The sequence below is a fragment of the Elgaria multicarinata genome, chromosome 6 (assembly GCF_023053635.1).
Source record: "Elgaria multicarinata webbii isolate HBS135686 ecotype San Diego chromosome 6, rElgMul1.1.pri, whole genome shotgun sequence".
In the NCBI taxonomy this organism is placed as follows: domain Eukaryota; kingdom Metazoa; phylum Chordata; class Lepidosauria; order Squamata; family Anguidae; genus Elgaria; species Elgaria multicarinata.
In genome coordinates this window covers 37,623,717-37,642,437 of record NC_086176.1, presented here as the reverse complement: position 1 = coordinate 37,642,437, position 18,721 = coordinate 37,623,717, and the positions used below count along the sequence as shown (strand labels likewise).

Below are 18,721 nucleotides of genomic sequence, written 5' to 3'. Positions count from 1 at the left end.
AACTTAGTGGTCTTTACTTTAGTGTAAACCTACATAATACCATACCTCAAACCAAAGCTCCTACAGTAGTGTTTCCCACAGTAGCCGATCGGATGCCTTTGGGAAATCCACATGAAGCACACAGGCAATCACCCTCTCTGGTTGTTGCACTGGTATCCAGAGGGCAACATGATGCCTCTGAAACCTGCAGGCTTCATATAACCATCATGACCACTGATGACCTAATCTTACATGAATTTCTCTAATCCACTGTTAAAGTCATCTAAACTAATGGTTATCACGACATTTTATGGCAGCCAAAACCATGCCTTAAGCTCTTCCAATTCAGTTTCATTGGATGACCCTGAGCTGTAGTGTTATGAGAGAGAGGGAGAGGGAGAGGGAGGGAGGGAGAGGGAGGGAGACTCTATCCACTTTCTCCACACTCTGGATAATTTAAAAAACCTCTTTCATGCCCCCACCCAGGTGCTTAGTTTCTAAACTAACTCCCCAATCTTCATAGCTTTGTAAGAGAGGTGTCCAGCCCCTGATCATTTCAGGTATCCATTCTACGTGTAGTTACCTATATTTAGGCAGGCAAAAAGATGTTAAAGTCGTTTACAGTGCAATCCATAGTTTAGTTTTAATTATGGTGTGTGTGGGGTGGGGGTGGTTAAAAGTGTTATAAATGAACTTATATAAGCTGCCTAATAAGGAAATTTTCTATAAGGCGGAATAAAAATTTAAATAAATCATTGCATGTCTAGCTTGAACCTATGCATGTGTACCCACTAAATTAAATTAGACTTACTCGTTCGTAAATATGCGTAGTACCATAGTTTTAATCTGCTATTCTCAGATAAATAGATAAATAAGACAATCTCTGAACCAGGGGGAGAAATAAGACATGAGTATTTCTTATTGTCGCACTATCTGGTAGTAATTGCTTCACAGAACAAACAACCCAGCAGGAAGGAGTGCAACACTTACCTTTTCGTAAAAACTCCACGGAGAATTCATGCACGGGAAGTTCACGATGCTGATAACTGTTAATTGCCTGTTTGTAGCGGATGATGTCATTGCCATACATCCCATTGATAAGGAGGCCATGCTGGGGGTGTTGCAGGACAGTAAACATCAGAGTATCTTGAGGTACATCCAGATCAACCACGTTTATTACAGATGGATCCAGTTCTTTCATCTGACCCTCCTGCACCTGAGTAGCCAAAGGAACGGAAATGCCAATTCTTTTGCTGAAAAGACTTATAAAATGCCAATTTCATCTGTTCCAATAAATCATCACTGGATTGCACAGGGAAGCAAAAGTCTCTCTCTCCATCTTAATGCAGCTGTCTGAATTACAGGACAAAAGGCAGGTGACCCAGGGGCTGGCATTGCAGGCGGGGGTGGGGGGCAACTAAACCAACTCCTTGGTGCTTGGTTGTACCTCCAGGCAATGGCTGATGCCGCTCAAAAACCTAGCCCCTGACTCCATCCACCTAAACCAGGTGTGCAGAACATGCTGTTTAGGGCCCAAATCCAGCCCTCCGGAGTTCCCGGGATGACCAAGCTCTGACCCCGCCCCCTTCCCCGATGACTGATCATTTGGAAAATACTCTCCCATTTTCTGTGCAGTTCCCCCTCCCCCCCTTATTCTAGAAGGTCAAAATGCTTCTTCTAAGGCTTCATTTCTGCCTCGAAGAGCTTTGGGCTGAAATAGGTGGTATTTGGGGTATCCAAATACGCCTGGAACGCTCTTCCAGAACACTTGAGAACTACAAACTCAATCACAGCTTTTAAAACTCAGCTAAAAACTTTTCTTTTCCCTATAGCTTTTAAATATTGAGTTTGTTCTGACTCTATACTGTTAGCTTCACCCTACCCCGGTGCCTGTTTACACTTCCCTGTGCCTGTTTGCATTCTCTTTCCCTCCTTATTGTTTACTACAACTTTATTAGATTGTAAGCCTATGCGGCAGGATCTTGCTATTTACTGTGTGATCTGTACAGCACCATGTACATTGATGGTGTTATATAAATAAATAATAATAATAATAATAATAATCCACCCCCTTCACCACTGCCCTTGCCCCTTTTGCCTTCGGCCCCACCCACCAGTGGAATGCAGTTCCTGAGAACTTATCCAGAATGGAATTTGGCCCTCAGGCTGGAAGAGGTTCCTAATGTAAGCCCTTCCTGTTTGGCCTATCCCCATCCCATTATCCTTTAAGATTGCTGTGTAAACAAATGCAGATAAAAACGATGCAGAGTGCTTATCTGAAAGAAATTAAGAACAAAGGATAAACAATCCTGCCTTCACAAAGTGATGCTGCTCCACGACCTTTATTTTGTATGTGTGCATATGTGGGAGGGAGGGAGAGAAGGTAGAAGGGCAGGATACGGTTTGAGAAAGTAAGGCTGAAACAGAGGAAGGGCAGATAAAAGCAGGGAAGGATGGGCAGAAGAATGAGAAAGACAGAAGGAGTGAAGAAAAGAGAAGCAAGTTAAAGAGTGATGCTGTTGAGTGAGAAAAGAGAACAAAGGTTCCTTTGATGACTTGGATTGGGATGTGCAGACGCAGGAGAGGCTGAGGGAATATGAGGGAAGGGAGGGGAGGCTGGGGACCTGGTTGCCAGGTCTTAAGAGCCATAAAACTGTGAAAGAGGCATGGATTCTGCTGCCCTGCTCTGGCCCCAAGCGTTTGTCATTGACCCTTCCCTTCCCACCCCAGAGCTGAAGCAAACAGAAGTCTCACTTTGCCTTCACAGGATGGTCCATGGAAATGGGAAAGGAGCATGTGCAAAGGAAGGGTGAAGGAGGGCGAGTGAGGGCAGAGGCAGAGGATGATGAGATGAGGAGGTCTGCTACAAGGCCAGAGGCCCAAATATTTTTTAAAGAAAATATACATAGTACTGTGGCGTCCTTGGCCTTGGTTGAATATACAAGCACATAAGGAGAAAGGTGTTGGGGTCATTTTGAGGGGAGGAAACAAAAGTAGAGAGCAGCTATATTGTCTTTGGCAAAGGAGATGCTGTATTTCCTTCCTTACTGTAATATTCCTTGCTATGAATTCTGGGACTTCATCATTTGCAGGGTTGATTAAGATATAAAATGGTGTCTCCATTGAATGACGTTTCCCATCAGTGGCGTAAAGCATAAATTGGTCTTTGGTTGGTTCAATTCTCCTGTGCCTGGTCTGGACATAGTTTATGTGCAGGGCCTTCACATTTTTCAGCTGAAATGAAGCTAGACGTTTGAAAGAAATGAGAAGTTAATAGAAATGTATATTCTTATTGTCAGTTGCATCATTGTGCCAGAAGCCCTCTTAGCACTATTATTTCTAATGGGTAATGTAAGAGGCATTTTGCCACACTGTGAGTTAGTTGTTTTTGTGGCTACCAGCATGCCTAGAAATAGTATAACATTGCTAAAGTTATACTGGGTGCACGATAGAGGGCTGGTTCACCAATATCTGAAAAATCACACTTTCAGAGAGACCAATCCACCATAGCAGAGTTCTGAGGGGCAGCCAAATATCACTACTTCAAGGAAATCTGGATTCCCTACACTGCATTTCTCAAAAAGGGATGGTGGTGCCTTTGATATCCCAAACGTCATTCCAAATGAGGGGTGCTGTAAGAACCTTCTACTGTTCATGTAATTAAAATAAGAATGGGAACCGTTTTTATTTATTTATTTATTGTTTAAATAGTTGACTTACTGTATTTGTTGACTTACTGTATTATGCACAATAATTGGATAAAACAAAGTTTTATAAAAAGGGAAAACAAGAAATGCACGTTCTGTTCTCCCAGTTGAAATAACATTGCAGTTAACTAATAACATGTACAGTCGTTTGACTAAAGGTGTCATGGGGGGGGGAAGTAGTATAAAATGCATCTGTCACATTTACATAAGGGGAAGTTCTAAATCTAGATCCAATTTTAACCTTGGAGGAATGTGAGGAGCCAACTTGAGCAGTACAATTCAGAGGGACCCAATTCTTGGGAGCCATTATTGTTGTTATTGTTTTGCTGAACTCCCCATAGACAATTCTCTCTAGGGATTGTATCCGGTGGTGTCATTCCACTAGTGCAAAGTTCTACCACATGTGGAAACCCCGTTTTCATCCTTGCACAATGCATTACACCTTCATTAGGCTTGGTGTTGCTTGCAACTGCTAGTGGACTGCCAACTCTTGTAATTTTTCCAGTAGCATAATGTTGGATATAACCATAGGCATCTTACAGATTAAATGACAGTAAGGTACAATAAAATCCATAACCGATTTAAAACCAGCACAGATAAAAGTTCAACAGATACGTCAGGCATGTGGAATGTCTTTCAGCCAATGGCCCGAATTCCATGTTGGAGTAACTCTTGTGGGCCACATTTTAGTGGTGGGTGGGACGGACAGGAAAAGGAGCAGAGCCAAAAATGCCAGCACATTTTAGCTTACAGGTCTTACTGCCTTTAGGTCTTAGGAGAGGCATTTCAACGTTTTAGAATGGGGAAAAACTGCAGTAACTCCACCACCACCACCAAATGATTTTGGGGTAGAGGCAGCGGCATGGCCAACTAGTGAATCCCAGATAGCTGGATTGGGACCCCAGGATTTGAGCATGGTCCTGCACTCCTGGAGATACATAGTAGCATAAAATACACCATAAATCACAGAGAGGGTGGTAATATGATCCTGGTTTTAAAGTGAAGTTGCTCTTCAACATCGCACACACATACCGATGCTTATTCCCATGTTGCTTTTCTCAAAGCCAGGGGAAGGTAATATATTTTCTATATACCCAAACTGGGGTGGAGAAGCTAAAACAAACTGTATGTCATCGGCTTTGGTGTCAGGATCCATGGCAGACAAGTGGTTAACTGTAATGGCAGCTGAGGAGCCTTCATCCACAAGAAACATGGCACCTGCAAGCAAATGACATAATGAGGAGAACTACTACTTAAGCATCTTGAATTATAAGGATGTTTCAAGTTCAAGACACGCAGCTAATAACGGACAGGAAAAGCCACTTTTCAACTACTTGGCATCATTGCTTTCCAGTCACACCAATGACTCTCCTTTCTCACCAAGTGAGCGAAGAGGAGAAAAAAAACACACTTGCAAAACAGTTTTGTTGATAAGCTATTAAGTATGGTTTATGTGCTGCTCAAGATCGGTTGTTACCTCCGTTTGTCACAGCATTAATTGCCTGAGAGCTATTACGAATTCCTCATAATGAACAATTTTTCATGCATCAGTGCTTAATTTCCCTGCTGGGACAATACTTCATTTCCAGAACATTGCTTGGTTGATAGACAGCAATTCACAAACTTACTCATACATACGTTGTTGAAAAGTGGCGACCATGCATACAATGTTGGCAAAGCAGCTTTATTTTGTATAATGTCAAGCAGTTATAAAGGGACGTTTATTGGAATTGCTGCACTAGTCAAGACAAAGTAGTTCAAGCATTTAGGACTCATTTAGGATCTGACCACAAGAGGCTCTGTGTCCTTTAGCTGCCATTTTTCATTCTTGGAAATCCAGTTAAGATTCTTGCTGCAAAACTCTTTGAAGTAGTACCTGTGGGGAGTGACTGTGTGGTTTTAGTACAGTGCCTATAAAACTTTAGGTGCTTTTAAAATAATAAATTAGCATACATAGTTCAGGATTAGCCTAATAGATCTTCACGTGTAATCCTAATTATCATTCATTTCCGCTTTGTTTAGAAGAAAACCTGCTTTTAAATTTAGGCTAAAGTAAGTAAGTGTTACATCTCCTTATCTTTAGCCTGATGCATACATGGAACAGAATGAACTAGTAGAAACCTAAGGCCATGAAGTAGACTATGGGGATGTCTATACGTGGGGAAATCTGTGCTGCATCAGTAATATGACGCAGATGTAGCTTCGCAGCCACCGTGGGGCTTTCCTGCAAAGTTGCGCATTGAAAAAGTCTGGGACTTACCTGACTTCTCCATTGGGAGCAAGGTCAAACGGCTCTACCGTTGTCTGACCTCATTCCCGAGCCCAATCTGGGGGGCAGTCCTGGAGGAAGGCAACCTGTGATTGGTTGCCTTTCACCAGGAAGAGGGGGGGTCTCTCCAGTACCCGGATGACCACTGGAAACCCCGTGCTCCCTTGTTGGCGTCAGGATTACCCGATGCCACCCAGGGTAAGGGAAACCAGAGGGGTTTGGAGGGAGGCAGCACCAACTCTGTGCTGCAAAGACAGGGCCTATATCACATCAGACTGTAAAGTTGTTTGCTACAATTTTTAAAGCCTCCCTCCCACATTACATTAAAAAAGGCAGAGCTGGCCCAAATTAATTTCCTGCCTGAGGTGGAGTATAGTACCAAGGTCACTATGTACCAAGGGGCATAGTACCAAGGTAAATTTCGCAGCTGACATATAACATCACCCAAGTGCCTCTCTCCCAGCAAAAGCACAACACTAATAAATTACATCATTATCAGTTTGCTGCACTTTCATGACAATCATCTGCCAGAGGTGGTTACATCAGTGTGCCTAATGGTAGGGCCAGCCCTGAAAAGATATCTCTTATTTATTTATTTATATTTATTTATTACATTTTTATTCCGCCCAATAGCCGAAGCTCTCTGGGCGGTTCACAAAGCTCTCTGGGTGGTTGTCGTACATCACTTTTACTTTTTTTCAAGTAAAAACAACACCATAGCAACATGGAGAAAGGTACTCTCCCAGTCCTCTCCCAGGTGTGATAGTTTCTACTTGCCTTGTGGGGAGGTATTTCTACATGGGAAGTATTCCCAAAATTAATCACCATCCACAGCCAAAAATGGTTCAATCCAATCTGCCACTGCAGGTCTTCATTTTGCTACTTTATTCTATTGAATGTGTAGACAAGACCTCATATTTAACCACTAGCTTGCACATGGACTCAAATGGCAAAACCAACAATTTAGATTTACACGTAAACTTTGGGCTGCTCTTTGCTTTTTTTTTTTGCAGTTAGCCTTTCACATGAGTTACTATATATTCATGCTAATAAAGATGAAGGCCTGATTCATCTGCCATCACAGTGATGTAGGAGCCATTCCATGTGGCCTGATCCCATACCATTCTGATAACATCTGGACAAGGAATCTTGTGGGCTCCTTTCCTACCCAGTAGAAAGATCAGACATTTGCATGAGAAGCAGCCACATCACATCTATATAATATATCCATTTAGATGTTGCCCCAGTGGCATAGAACTGGACCATGAACCACTGCATTTGGGCTCTGTTCTTGCAACCAAATTAATATGGAATGAATGGAGTGTTGATTGAATCCCTGAAAAACTTGGCAGGTTCTGGAGTGACTGTATGATGAGCACCTCTCCAATTTGTCAGCTTTGCAGTGGCATAGAAAATATAGATTAGGTTGTGAGGTGTATATGTGAGGAAGCAATTGCATGACCTTCACCTAGGGATGGACAGATTTTGTTAAATCCATTCCATCTGTGTTTAGCAGATTGTCAAGTATCTTTCATTCCATCTTCTGCTCATTGACCAGATTGGGTTATTTTAGGGATGCACAAGAATTTAATTCCAGTTGTGAAAGTGTGCATGATCGCTAGTGCATATTAGCACAAGTGTACATTTTCATTAATGCACATTAGTGCAAGTGCAAATTTCTGCAGATCCCCCCAAAAGTTAAAAAAACAGACCACGAGTCCACGCAACTTGGAAAAGGCTACTTGACTGCTAATCCAGAGGTTGGATTCATAGAAATCTGAACTCATTTGAATCTGTTTCAGCCTTCTCCAACATCCCTTCCAACACATGTGGAACTTATCGTGGAGTCACCTGGTCGACATTCTCAACATGCCAACTGAATGAGCAGACATAAAAATCCAAAAGAATATATTTTTCTTTACCAGTCTCAATGGTTGGAGGCTGGTTATCCACTGGAAATATTGTGATATTAATGTCAAACACTGGGGAGGATTTATGGAGCGGCATAAGAGGAGAAGGAGATCCATCATAACAACAGGCATTTCCATCTGGGCCAATTTCATCGTCCGAGACAACAAAGGTAAGGACATCGAACAAAGGAGCCAAACCAATCTCTCCACCTGCAAAAAGGAACTACAGATAAAGCACAATATTTTTGCAATGCAAGGTAAAAATTCCTAAAGGAAGCTTTTTAAAAAACAAATGTGGAGATGCCAAAATATTTTCAGCAATAGCGATGAGATCATGAAAAAAGACACACCAAGAAGTGCAAGAGAAATGTCTAAAAGTGCACAATCATGGTACATTTTGGCGTATAAGTAATAATTGCAATGGTACCAAAAAGACTACACACCCCTTTTGCGTGTCATGCAAATAGGCTAATAAAATGCCAGCCGCCAAGGGAGAGAAATCCAACTACAAACACTTAAGGGGTACCTATATCAGCCTTTCCCAACCTGGTGCCATCCAGATGTGTTGGACTAGAACTCCCATTACCCCAGTTGGCATGACCAGTATGGATGGGGATGAAAGGAGTTGTAGTCCAACACATCTGAAGGATGTCAGGTGGGGGAACGGCTGAATTATAGCATCTGTTACCTGGATCATATCCATGCCGATACAAAGATGCTGATTTAGCCTAGCCAACTTTTTCAATGCTACAGTCACCAGGTGGAATGGCGACCACAGCGCTTTGGGGTTACCTGTACCGAGGGGCCATAACGTTGCAGTTGTCCTCATTTATTAGTTTAGCAGTAAAGAGTTGGCTGGGATATGATCACGGTGTTGCTCTCACTTACTCGTGTGTTCGTATGCCACTGCTCCAGAAACAACATCTGCTTGGGGAAAACGATCTACTACGATGCCATCTTTCTTCACAACCCCATGTTTAGGCTGTCGAGCAAGCATGAACATCAACTGCATATCTTCACTATCTGCATCAGTAGCATAAAGATGTGCCGAGGTGATGGACACTGTCTGACCTTCTGGACATTGCAGGAAGGGTATGAGGTCAGCATTCATGACAGGAGGCTCATCATTTACAGGCATCACCTGCGGGGGGGAAATATACACAAAACTACATTGGCCATCCATGAGAACATAAGAAGAGTCATGCTGGATCAGAACAAGGGCCCATCTAATCCAGCACTCTGTTCACACAGTGGCCAATCAGCTATTGACCAGGGACCCACAAACAGGACGCTGTGCAATAGCACCCTCACACCCATGTTCCCCATCAACTGGTATATATAGGCTTACATCCACATTCGCAAGCATGGTTTACCAGAGATTGGAAGCTATGACAGAGTGAAGGGTGTGTTTAGTTAAGCCATAACTGTTAAGGCATAAATTTGGGTTCATTTAAAGTTAGATCACCAACTACAAATGCCAAGAAATAAAATTGCAGAACACCAATTACCAATGCCAACAAATAAAAAGTTTAAACTGACAAAAATACTATATTATACCGGCATGATCAATAGTGGTAGAAAATCATTTTGTGGTAGAAAATTCAGGTTTGCCGCTGAATGTATGTTTGACAGGGAGTTGCAGCTCATCTAGGGGTATGAGATGAGTGTACTTAAATGTTTCCAATTAAGTACACTTAAATGTAAGTGTACAAATGTACATTTAAGTACATTTTCAATGTGAAAATGTGTCTCATTTTCACACTGCATTTTAAGGAATGACTACATGTTATGTCTAAACATATGTAACGAAGCCAGATGCCACTTTTAGAAACAAAAAGCAGCTTTAAGAATCAGAGATTTTTGAGCAAAGTAGTAGTGATTGCTTAACTATGGCCTTAGCTAGACCTACCTGTTAGTGCATGATGGAGGGGTGAAGATCTCATGATGGTTTTATCGCTAGATCTCCCCTCTGTTTACACGTGGCACGCGACAACCTCAGAGAGAGGCATCACGCCCGCCATTTTTTATTTTTAAAGGGACAGCAGTGCACAAACGCTTGTGCACAAAAGGTAGGTGTTTTTTTTAAAAAAAATCTTTCCCCAATCCCCCCACCCCACCCCCAATGGGCACAGTACTCCTGAGTAGCTCTGCGCCCCGTGCGCAGGTCCTGACTCCTTGTGAGGAGCCAGGACAATTCATGGTGCCCGGCCACACGTTCCACAGCTCAAGACCGTGGAAAAACCGGGCCTAAAGGGGAGGGTGAGATCCTGGGACAAGGGATCCTGGGATCCCCTGTGCATCACGTGAACACACAAGGATGATCCCAGCGATCGCTCCGGGATTTCACCCCATCTAGCTATGGCCTAAATCTCTGCTCAACCCACCTTCCCTGTGTGGTTCAAAATGTGTCTTTTTTCACATGTGTGGGAAGTGTGCTGAGCACACCAATTTGGAGCAGAGAAACAGAGGGGAGGATCTCATGATAGAGTGAAACATCCCTCCTCCCACTACGTCTCTTGAAAAATAATCACTCCCCAGGCTCTATTTGTTTTGTTTTTTAAAAAGAATGTTATCTGGATTCCACTACATCCATTTGCACATCATATGCAGAATTAACATACATTTTTTTAAAAAGGTAATTTTTTTAAAGCAGCCGCTACATGTCTCATTCAGGGTCCAGAATTGAAGAACCCAATCCTCTGTGAACACTCCTAACAGGCTGGCATATTCCCAATTTTACAAATATTGTATTTAACCAGGTTTTTTATTTTTTATGTTAATCTGACTTTTAATAAACTAGTGTGTTTTGGTCACTAAGTGCTAGGGTGAATATGTACAAGCCTACAGCATAGGATTTACTTATTTTCAAGTGGCTCCTGAAACATACATACTTGGAAACAAAACAGCTCTCCTTTACTGATGCACTGCATTTTCAACATTTAATTCAAAGTGGATTCATTCCTGACAGTAGGGAATAATCTGGAACAGGTGCAGATGTCTATTAAGTAGTACCTGCCAAATTTGCTGTCTAACCAATGCTGTCACATAAAGCTCCAAAGTGAAGAAGAAACCTCAAGCAGCCCTAGAGTTTCCAGTTCCTGAAAGAACAGCACAGCCCTCTGAAAGTTTTCATTTCCTAGTTGACCTGCATTCGGATGAGTCTTGCACTGACCTTAACATGTAGGATAAACTCAAAGGAATTTACACCATCTGTAGCTGCAAGCAGGATATGATCCTGTGTAGTTTCAGAGCCATTGTGACGATACCTGTGGGAATCAAATTCTCAACTTATTTCAAATGTCTGCATTACTAATACAACCAGCATGACACAGTTCTTACAAGGTGTTAAGCGCTGCACATGTCACAGAATTCACAGTCCTTGCCCAGATGAAGATGAAACAGGAAGAGGTCAAACATTAGGCAGGAATGTACGGCACTGCCTAATACCAAGTCAGATCACTGGTCTATCTAATTCAGGATGGACAATACAGATTGGCAGCAACTCTTCAGGATTCCAGGCAATGGTTTTTCCCAGCTCCACTTAGGCCTTAGCTAGACCTACCTGTTATTACGCAACAGAGGAGTGAAGATCTTGCCATGTTTTTATTGTGAGATCCCCCCTCTGTTTACACGTGGCACGCAATGACCTCAGAGGGAGAGGCATCGCGCCCACCATTTTGTTTTTTTTCTTAAAGAAGATGTGCACAAGCGCTTGTACGCAAAAGTTAAGGTTTTTTTTTTAAAAAAAATTCCCCCACTCCCCCCCCACACAATGGGCACAGTGCTCCTGAGGAGCTCTACGCCCCATGCGCAGGTCCCGGCTCCTTGTGAGGAACCATGAGGAACTGGGACAAACCACAATGCCCGGACACACATTCCACAGTCTCGGGCTTAGCCCGGGACCGCAGAAAAACCAGGCTCAATGGATAGGGAGACATCCTGGGGCAAGGGAAGGATCATCCCTCCCTGATCCCGGGATCCCCTGTGCGTCATGTGAACACACAGGGACGATCCCGGGGACCGCCCCAGATTTTCGCCCCGTCTAGCTAAGGCCTTAGTTATGCCAGGGATTGAACCTGCTTTTTGCATGAAAAGTGCTTTCCCCGTTCCTTATTGCTGTTTTTCTTCTCCTTTGTAAATAGGAGTGTGTGCTTTATAGTGGATTGTATCCACTGTTAGTCTAACTTAAGTCCAATTCATTTCAATGGGTCTACTCTAAGTAGGACTAACATTGGATTCAATCCAGTTTTCCAGGAGGGAACAAATTTCCAGAGGATTGGCTATGTTGGCATGGTGCAACAAATACAACAAAAAGTCTTGTGGCATCTTAAAGGCAGATATATTCTAGCATGAGCTGTCATGGGCATGGTCTGATCTGATGAAATGTCCATGAATGCTCATGCCAGAATAAATGTGATAGTCTTTAAGGTGCTGCAAGACTCTGTTGTTTCTATCGGAAGAAGAAATTCCTGCTTTCATGGAAGATAAGGCTATCAGTTGCTTGCGGGGCTATATACCAGTCACAAGGAAACAAGAGTGAGAGGTGGCTATTGCCCTCATGCTCAGCTTGTAGGCTGCCCAAGAGACATCTGATTGGACACTGTGGGACACAGGGTGCTAGACTAGATAAGCCTTGGGCTGATCCAGCAAGTCTCTTCTTATGTTTACCTCCTGCTAGTCACATGTGTAAGCTGCACAGACTTAAACACAGACTGTTTGACTGATGTCTCTGCACTATTCCATAAATATTGGCCTTGAAATATGCATTCTTTGCCCATAGCAGCAGGAAGCCCTAAAGGGCCAAATCCTGCTTGAAAACACAAGAGATTTGGATGCTTTTGTCTTGTTTAGCAGTGGCGAGAGAGAGCGGGGCCCACAGATGTGTTGCCCATCCCTTCTCTACATGAAGAATTGTTGCTGGATTTCACGTTGCAGGCTGCATATCGAATGTGTGAAGGTATATCAAGGAAAGTATTCTACATTATCCTTCTCTGACATGCTAGTTTTCTATTTGCAGGGAGATGTGTGTGTATGACTGTGAGTATGTGCATGTTAATATAGGGGAGAATTCAAACATTTGATCCCCAGTCTGTGTGTGAAGTGTCACAGTCCACCAAAAACATCACTGTGAGATCAATCATACATTTCAGTTCTCAAAACTGTTAGATTAATTAGTTGGTGGAGCTATCAGTGCGTGCCTTCAGATGAGGCTTTTATTGTGCAATTATCTTGCCCCAAACACAGAATTTTACAAGGGCTTCAGATGACCACCCCTTCCATTTGTAACCTTCGTACATTTCCCCTCTACTTCTTCCACCTTTTTTCTTACTGCAGAAAACTCCATTAAGGAAGTCAAGTTGAATAGCTGTAGATTTTGGGCCCTCCATCTAGAAACTCCCAAAATCTACAGCAAGAAGGATGTAGTCCTCTCTAACCTGACTTTTGATGTGTGCAGGTCTTCACAAGTGAGCTGATCCCCTTGATTCATAGGAATTCCATCCAGCTCTACAGTCCCATGGAGAGGCGGCCTTAGGAGGTAGATGCAGATGTTTTCCAGTTTAGTGTCCACATCTGAAATCAAAATGTGTCCCTCTGTAATGGTGCTCAGCCCACCTTCTTCCACTTTCAAGTTGCTTGTAAACACCTGAGCGGAAGGAAAAAGACAACAATGCCAGGGTTCTCTCAGAAGGTAGTTTTACTCATGTTGAGGTAATCATTTTCACAGAATACAACATAATGGTGCAGGTCACTGAAGCAAGTCCAAAGCTAAAAAATAAATGGGTCCACCTTCAGTACTTGCAGGATTGCCCCAGTGCAAATATTCATTCCATTGTTGTTAAGCCAGGCTTTAGGAATGCCAGACTTTGTTGTAAAATATGAAGAAAAAAGAAATTAGGGCAATCAAAAGATTTGTGAAACCTAATGGTTTTATTTTTTGGAATGTATGAAATTCACCAAAATTAGGGTACAACTAAAGATACTAAAATTTCAGAATCTTGGATAAGGTAAAAAATCAGACGGCAATCTTATGCTCACTTACTTGGGAGTTAATCCCACTGTACTAAATGGGATTTATTTCTGATTAGATGCACATAGGACTGCACTGTAAGTCTAATGCTGCACTTTTGTACCTAAACTATCCCCAGATGGGGCAGTTTGTGAAGGCTTAAGGGGGGAAATCCAGATCATATGAGCAAACAAAAATATTCTCTGAGTCCAATAAGTTCTTGGTGGGTTTATTTTTTGGAGTGTGTGTGGGGGGGCATTTTTACCAAGCGACTCTAGCTGATCCCGCCAACACACAATAAAATGGCTTTCCTGGGTTTGGACAACACGCCAACCCACCATGGGTATGAACAACCCTACAACAAGGTATGGGTGCTTATGGTGGCTTGTTTGAGAAAACCACTCTCTGGAAAACACACTGCATTCAGTCAACACGACAACCCACCATGGCTGGTTGCACATGGTGGGCTGGCATGTTGTGTGGTTCAACCCTAGATGATGCCTAACCCCTTATTTTCTCCCATTTCCATTAGCATTATTTATAATCATACCTCTGGAGCCTGATCGTCTACTGGAAGAATGGTAATATTAAAACAGATGCCATACAAAGTTCCACCATGCTGATTGCTGACTGAAAATGTGAACTGGATAAACTGAAGGTCAGGACCAATATCTTGCAAAGGAGGCATGTAGGCAACTTTCATGTGGTTTATGGCATGCTATGGGCACAAAATAATTAAAAATACAAATAATCAAGCAAATAGATAAAATGTAAGGGATACATTCCCCTTCAGCTCCCACAAAATTGAAACATTTATTTATATTTAGTAATAAACTTCCATTTTTCATCTATATTATCCTTTTTTTTTTAATTTCAGGGAGTAATCAGAATAGCTGGACCTTTAACCAAACAATGCTCTGATCCACACCTATATTTTCAAGTACAGAAGTAGTTTGTCTGTGCCAAGGCAGGAGAACAGAATTTTCACACATGACGTGAAAAGCAACTCTCAGCTACTGTCATGTGATTTGTGCACGCAGAATGTGCACACAATAGATTCACAATAGCTATTTTGAATCTACAGAAATCCAGCTTTTAATTTGGTTGTGGGCCGTGCAGGAAGGTGGATCTGCAATTGCATTCCAGGCATTTTTGGTGTCACCTGTGAAAATCCTTGGAATTAGGGATGTGCTCCACTTCTAATCGGACCGGTGAATTAGAAGCGGAGCAGGGTGCTTCGCCTCCCCTTAAGGCGGAGGTGAAGAGGATTGGGGGGCCGGCGGAGCATGGTGAAGAGGATCGAGGTGAAGGCGGATCCTTCGCCTCGATCCGGAGCTCCACCGGAAAGGTAATTGGGGTTTACCGGGCCCTGCCGCTGTCGCTGTCGCCCATGCGGCGACAGCGACAGGGCCCAGTAAACCCCCCCTCCTCTCCCTTACCTGCGTCCGTCCGCGGTCTGTCGGCTTCTTCAATTGAGCCCACGGTTCAACCAGGAAGTCTAGACCGCACTTGCGGCCCAGACTTCCTGGTTGAACCGCGGGCTCAATTGAAGAAGCCGACAGACCGCAGACGGAGGCAGGAAAGGCCCCCCTCCCCCTTGGTCCCTTACCGGGCTCTGCCGCCGTCGCCGCATGGGCGGCGACGGCAGCAGGGTCCGGTAACACCCCCCGCCCTCCTCTCCCAGCCTTACCTGGTGCCACTCCCCTCCACTGCAGAGCTCCAATTCAGAGCCGGAGCTCCGTGGCGAAGAGGAGCAGAGTATGGGCGGAGCGGCGCGGAGCGGGCCGATCCGAAATTTTCGGATCGGCCCGCGGGGCAGAGCAGGGAGTCCGTGCACACCCCTACATGAATTCACTATTAATACTCAGTCCATCTGTAGTGACACAGATGTATAATTTCAGGATATGATCTAGTACTAGTTAGAGGAGCCGTGGGAACATTTAGAGCAGAAACAGCCTTTACTTAATCACAGAGAAACTGTAAATGTGTTGGAATGGTGCAGATGATGATGATAATTAAGGCAATTTTCAAGGCATGTGTAAAAAAAGAAGATTTGTATCCAATTGTGTCTGTCTACGAGCAGGACAGACACTGCAGACATGACATGCTCCCCTCTTCTTTGCAACCCCCTGAACCCCCATAGATCTATTCCAAATATTTGTTAGAGAAATACAGTTTCCCAGGTTTCACCCCTCCATTTTCCAGGTGTTACTATCCTTCTCTACAAAAATACACAGAGCAGAACCATCTCTGATGGGGCACTACTCCTGGCATGAACCTACCTGTACACAACACTCATCATCTAAGGCCCTCCTACAGGTGCCTCTTCTGAGGGAGGCTCAGAAGGTAGCAACAAGGGAGAGGGCCTTCTCAGTGGTAGCTCCCCAATTATGGAATGAACTCCCCAGCAAGGACCACCTGGCACCAACATTGCTGCCCTTTCGGGACTAGATTAGGGCCTTCCCCTACTCCCAGGTATTTGGCAGCATATTATAGATTTTTTTTAATCAGGTCATGGAGTATTGTGGGTATGCGCGCATCTACTCTGGTTTTATGTTTGTAGCTAAGCTGTTTTTATATATTCTTTAAAGGTTTTAATCTTTCTAAATCATCCAGAGAGCTCTGGCTATTGGGAGGTATAGAAATACAAGAAATGAAATTAAAATCTGACACAGCATAATGCACACTCAGCAGAACTTGGCATATCCATCATTGTTTTTTACATGGCCAGCTAGAACAGAAGCATCTACTTCAGGGCTTAAGTCCAGATGGGAATACAACACATTACAGAATCCGTTTCAAAAACTGCTATCATTTCCAGGAAGCATATCACCCACATAATATGTTTGTCAATGCACACTTTTGATGCAGTAGAAACTGCTTCTGATCACATGCAGAGTGACTTGCTTCTATCAACTCCCATATGTCAAGAAGTAACGGGAGGGGATTTTGGGTGATGGGGCACCTGGCTTCCAATAGGTGTTAAACATGTTAACAAACCTGAGTGAATGATCTCAGTGATGGAGTAGCAGGATCCTTGATCATCTTAGGAATACTGTCTACCATAAATAACTTCCCAGCATCTGTGTGGCTGCACAGAAACATTAATATTGTCATGGGTATATCCAAAATCATACAGATTTGTAAATAAGAAACGAAGAAACACATCTATACCTCAAATTTTATTCTCAAGGCCAGAGTCAATGGTAAACACGGTTGGGCCTGTGCCAAGGGCCCACACCCCAGCAGGGGACCACTAACAAGAGCTCCACCCTAGCCCTGCTCCTCCTCTTCAGCATTGCCACCTACCTCCCCCTCTGGCCCAGACAACCATGGTGGTGAGAAGGAGGAGCAGCTAATGCCACAGCCTACTTGCTCACTGGTTCGCTACCTGCCAAGCCAGGAAGTGGTACCAATGATGTCTTCTGACTGTCCATTGCCGCCGCTGCAGATCACCAAAGCAGTCCACGTGCCAGAAAACTGGCAAAAACTGGCAGTCACTAAGGCTGAGACTGGCAACAGCCAGCCTGTGGGCAATGAACAGCAAGCAGGGAAACTGGGCTCCTGTCAAATTCCCCTTTTGAAAATAACTTTAGTGTGTATCCTATGCATATTTACACACACACAAAACTCTTGCAACTCCCAGCCATGCTGGCTGGGGAATGCTGGGAGTTGTAGGACTTTTTTCTCGTTAAACATTCATAGGATTGTGCTATTAGCTTTGTAACCCATCACAGCTTTGCTAGTCACCAACTTTGCTGAGCAATAACCTGGAAATTGAGAAGTATACATTCTCTAAACAAGTGATTTATAGCATGCTTGTGATTGGCCACTCATGGAAGTTTGAGGGTTCATTACATGACATCGTCAGCATACAGGGCCTCTCCTGCGTTATTCCCTGGAAATTGCGAATTTAAAAAACCCAGCAATAATGTGGGAATATCTGGGAAATCGCATCATCCCCCGCGTGTAATCTTGGCATTGCGCTATAATTATGCCACTAGATGGCACTGTCTCATTAAAGTTAATTGACCACATGGAGCAACAGACAGAGGAAGTATTCAAATTCAAACCATGTAGCCACCCGTGTAATGGCACCGATGACATCCCAGAAAGAAAGCGGATGCAGAAAGCCATGGTAAGGGAGCACAATTTTTTTAAAAATGTAGAGAAGCTCACTAACTTACTATTGTACGGAAGAGAAGAATGGGGGAGAAGTTATAGTATAGAAGAGCTCCCTTTCCTGTGCTTCCATATCTTTGTAATTAAGGTGTTTCTTTGTTAAAAGGGCAATCTCAGTTTCCTTGACAGTTAGATGCCGGCTTACTCCTGGAACTTCTTTGGGAGGCTGATCATCCACAGGAATTACATGCACTCTTACCACCTAGACGAAGGATTTAGAAAAAAACATTATATTCTGAGGTGTTTGGGGGTGGGGCAGACAGACCATACTGCTGCTAAAAGGTTACAGAGGTTACAGTATGCCTCTGCAATCTGTCAAATGAGCTGTTAGCATCTGCTGGAAGAAACAACAAGTCGAGGGCAGAGCACAAAATATTCCACAAGTAATTCTGTATACTTTGTTTAAACGTGCCATTTAAAAATCTTGCAATCTTTTTATACAAGATCCTAAAATTTAAACTTGGTTTTAGAAACGTCCATGACCAATGTTTAGTATATTCAAAGATATATACAAATAAACCGAATTTTCTGAAACATTTATTGATTTATTTATTACATTTTTATACCGCCCAATAGCCGAAGCTCTCTGGGCGGTTCACAAAAATTAAAACCGTGATAAAACAACCAACAGGTTAAAAGCACAAATACAAAATACAGTATAAAAAGC

General features: G+C 43.3%; 1 protein-coding gene across 1 annotated transcript in view; it reads right to left on the bottom strand.

The window, feature by feature from the left end:
* FREM1 (FRAS1 related extracellular matrix 1) overlaps positions 1-18,721 on the bottom strand; it is an 80,727-nt gene that overhangs the window by 38,653 nt on the left and 23,353 nt on the right. Inside the window, exons 10-19 of the mRNA XM_063129244.1 lie at positions 18,060-18,256; positions 16,873-16,963; positions 14,423-14,590; positions 13,301-13,509; positions 11,038-11,131; positions 8,754-9,006; positions 7,878-8,075; positions 4,719-4,904; positions 3,028-3,224; positions 970-1,195 (exon numbers count right to left, since the gene is read on the bottom strand). Of these exons, the coding sequence (XP_062985314.1) occupies positions 970-1,195; positions 3,028-3,224; positions 4,719-4,904; positions 7,878-8,075; positions 8,754-9,006; positions 11,038-11,131; positions 13,301-13,509; positions 14,423-14,590; positions 16,873-16,963; positions 18,060-18,256 (1,819 nt within the window). The remainder of the gene's footprint in view (positions 1-969; positions 1,196-3,027; positions 3,225-4,718; positions 4,905-7,877; positions 8,076-8,753; positions 9,007-11,037; positions 11,132-13,300; positions 13,510-14,422; positions 14,591-16,872; positions 16,964-18,059; positions 18,257-18,721) is intronic.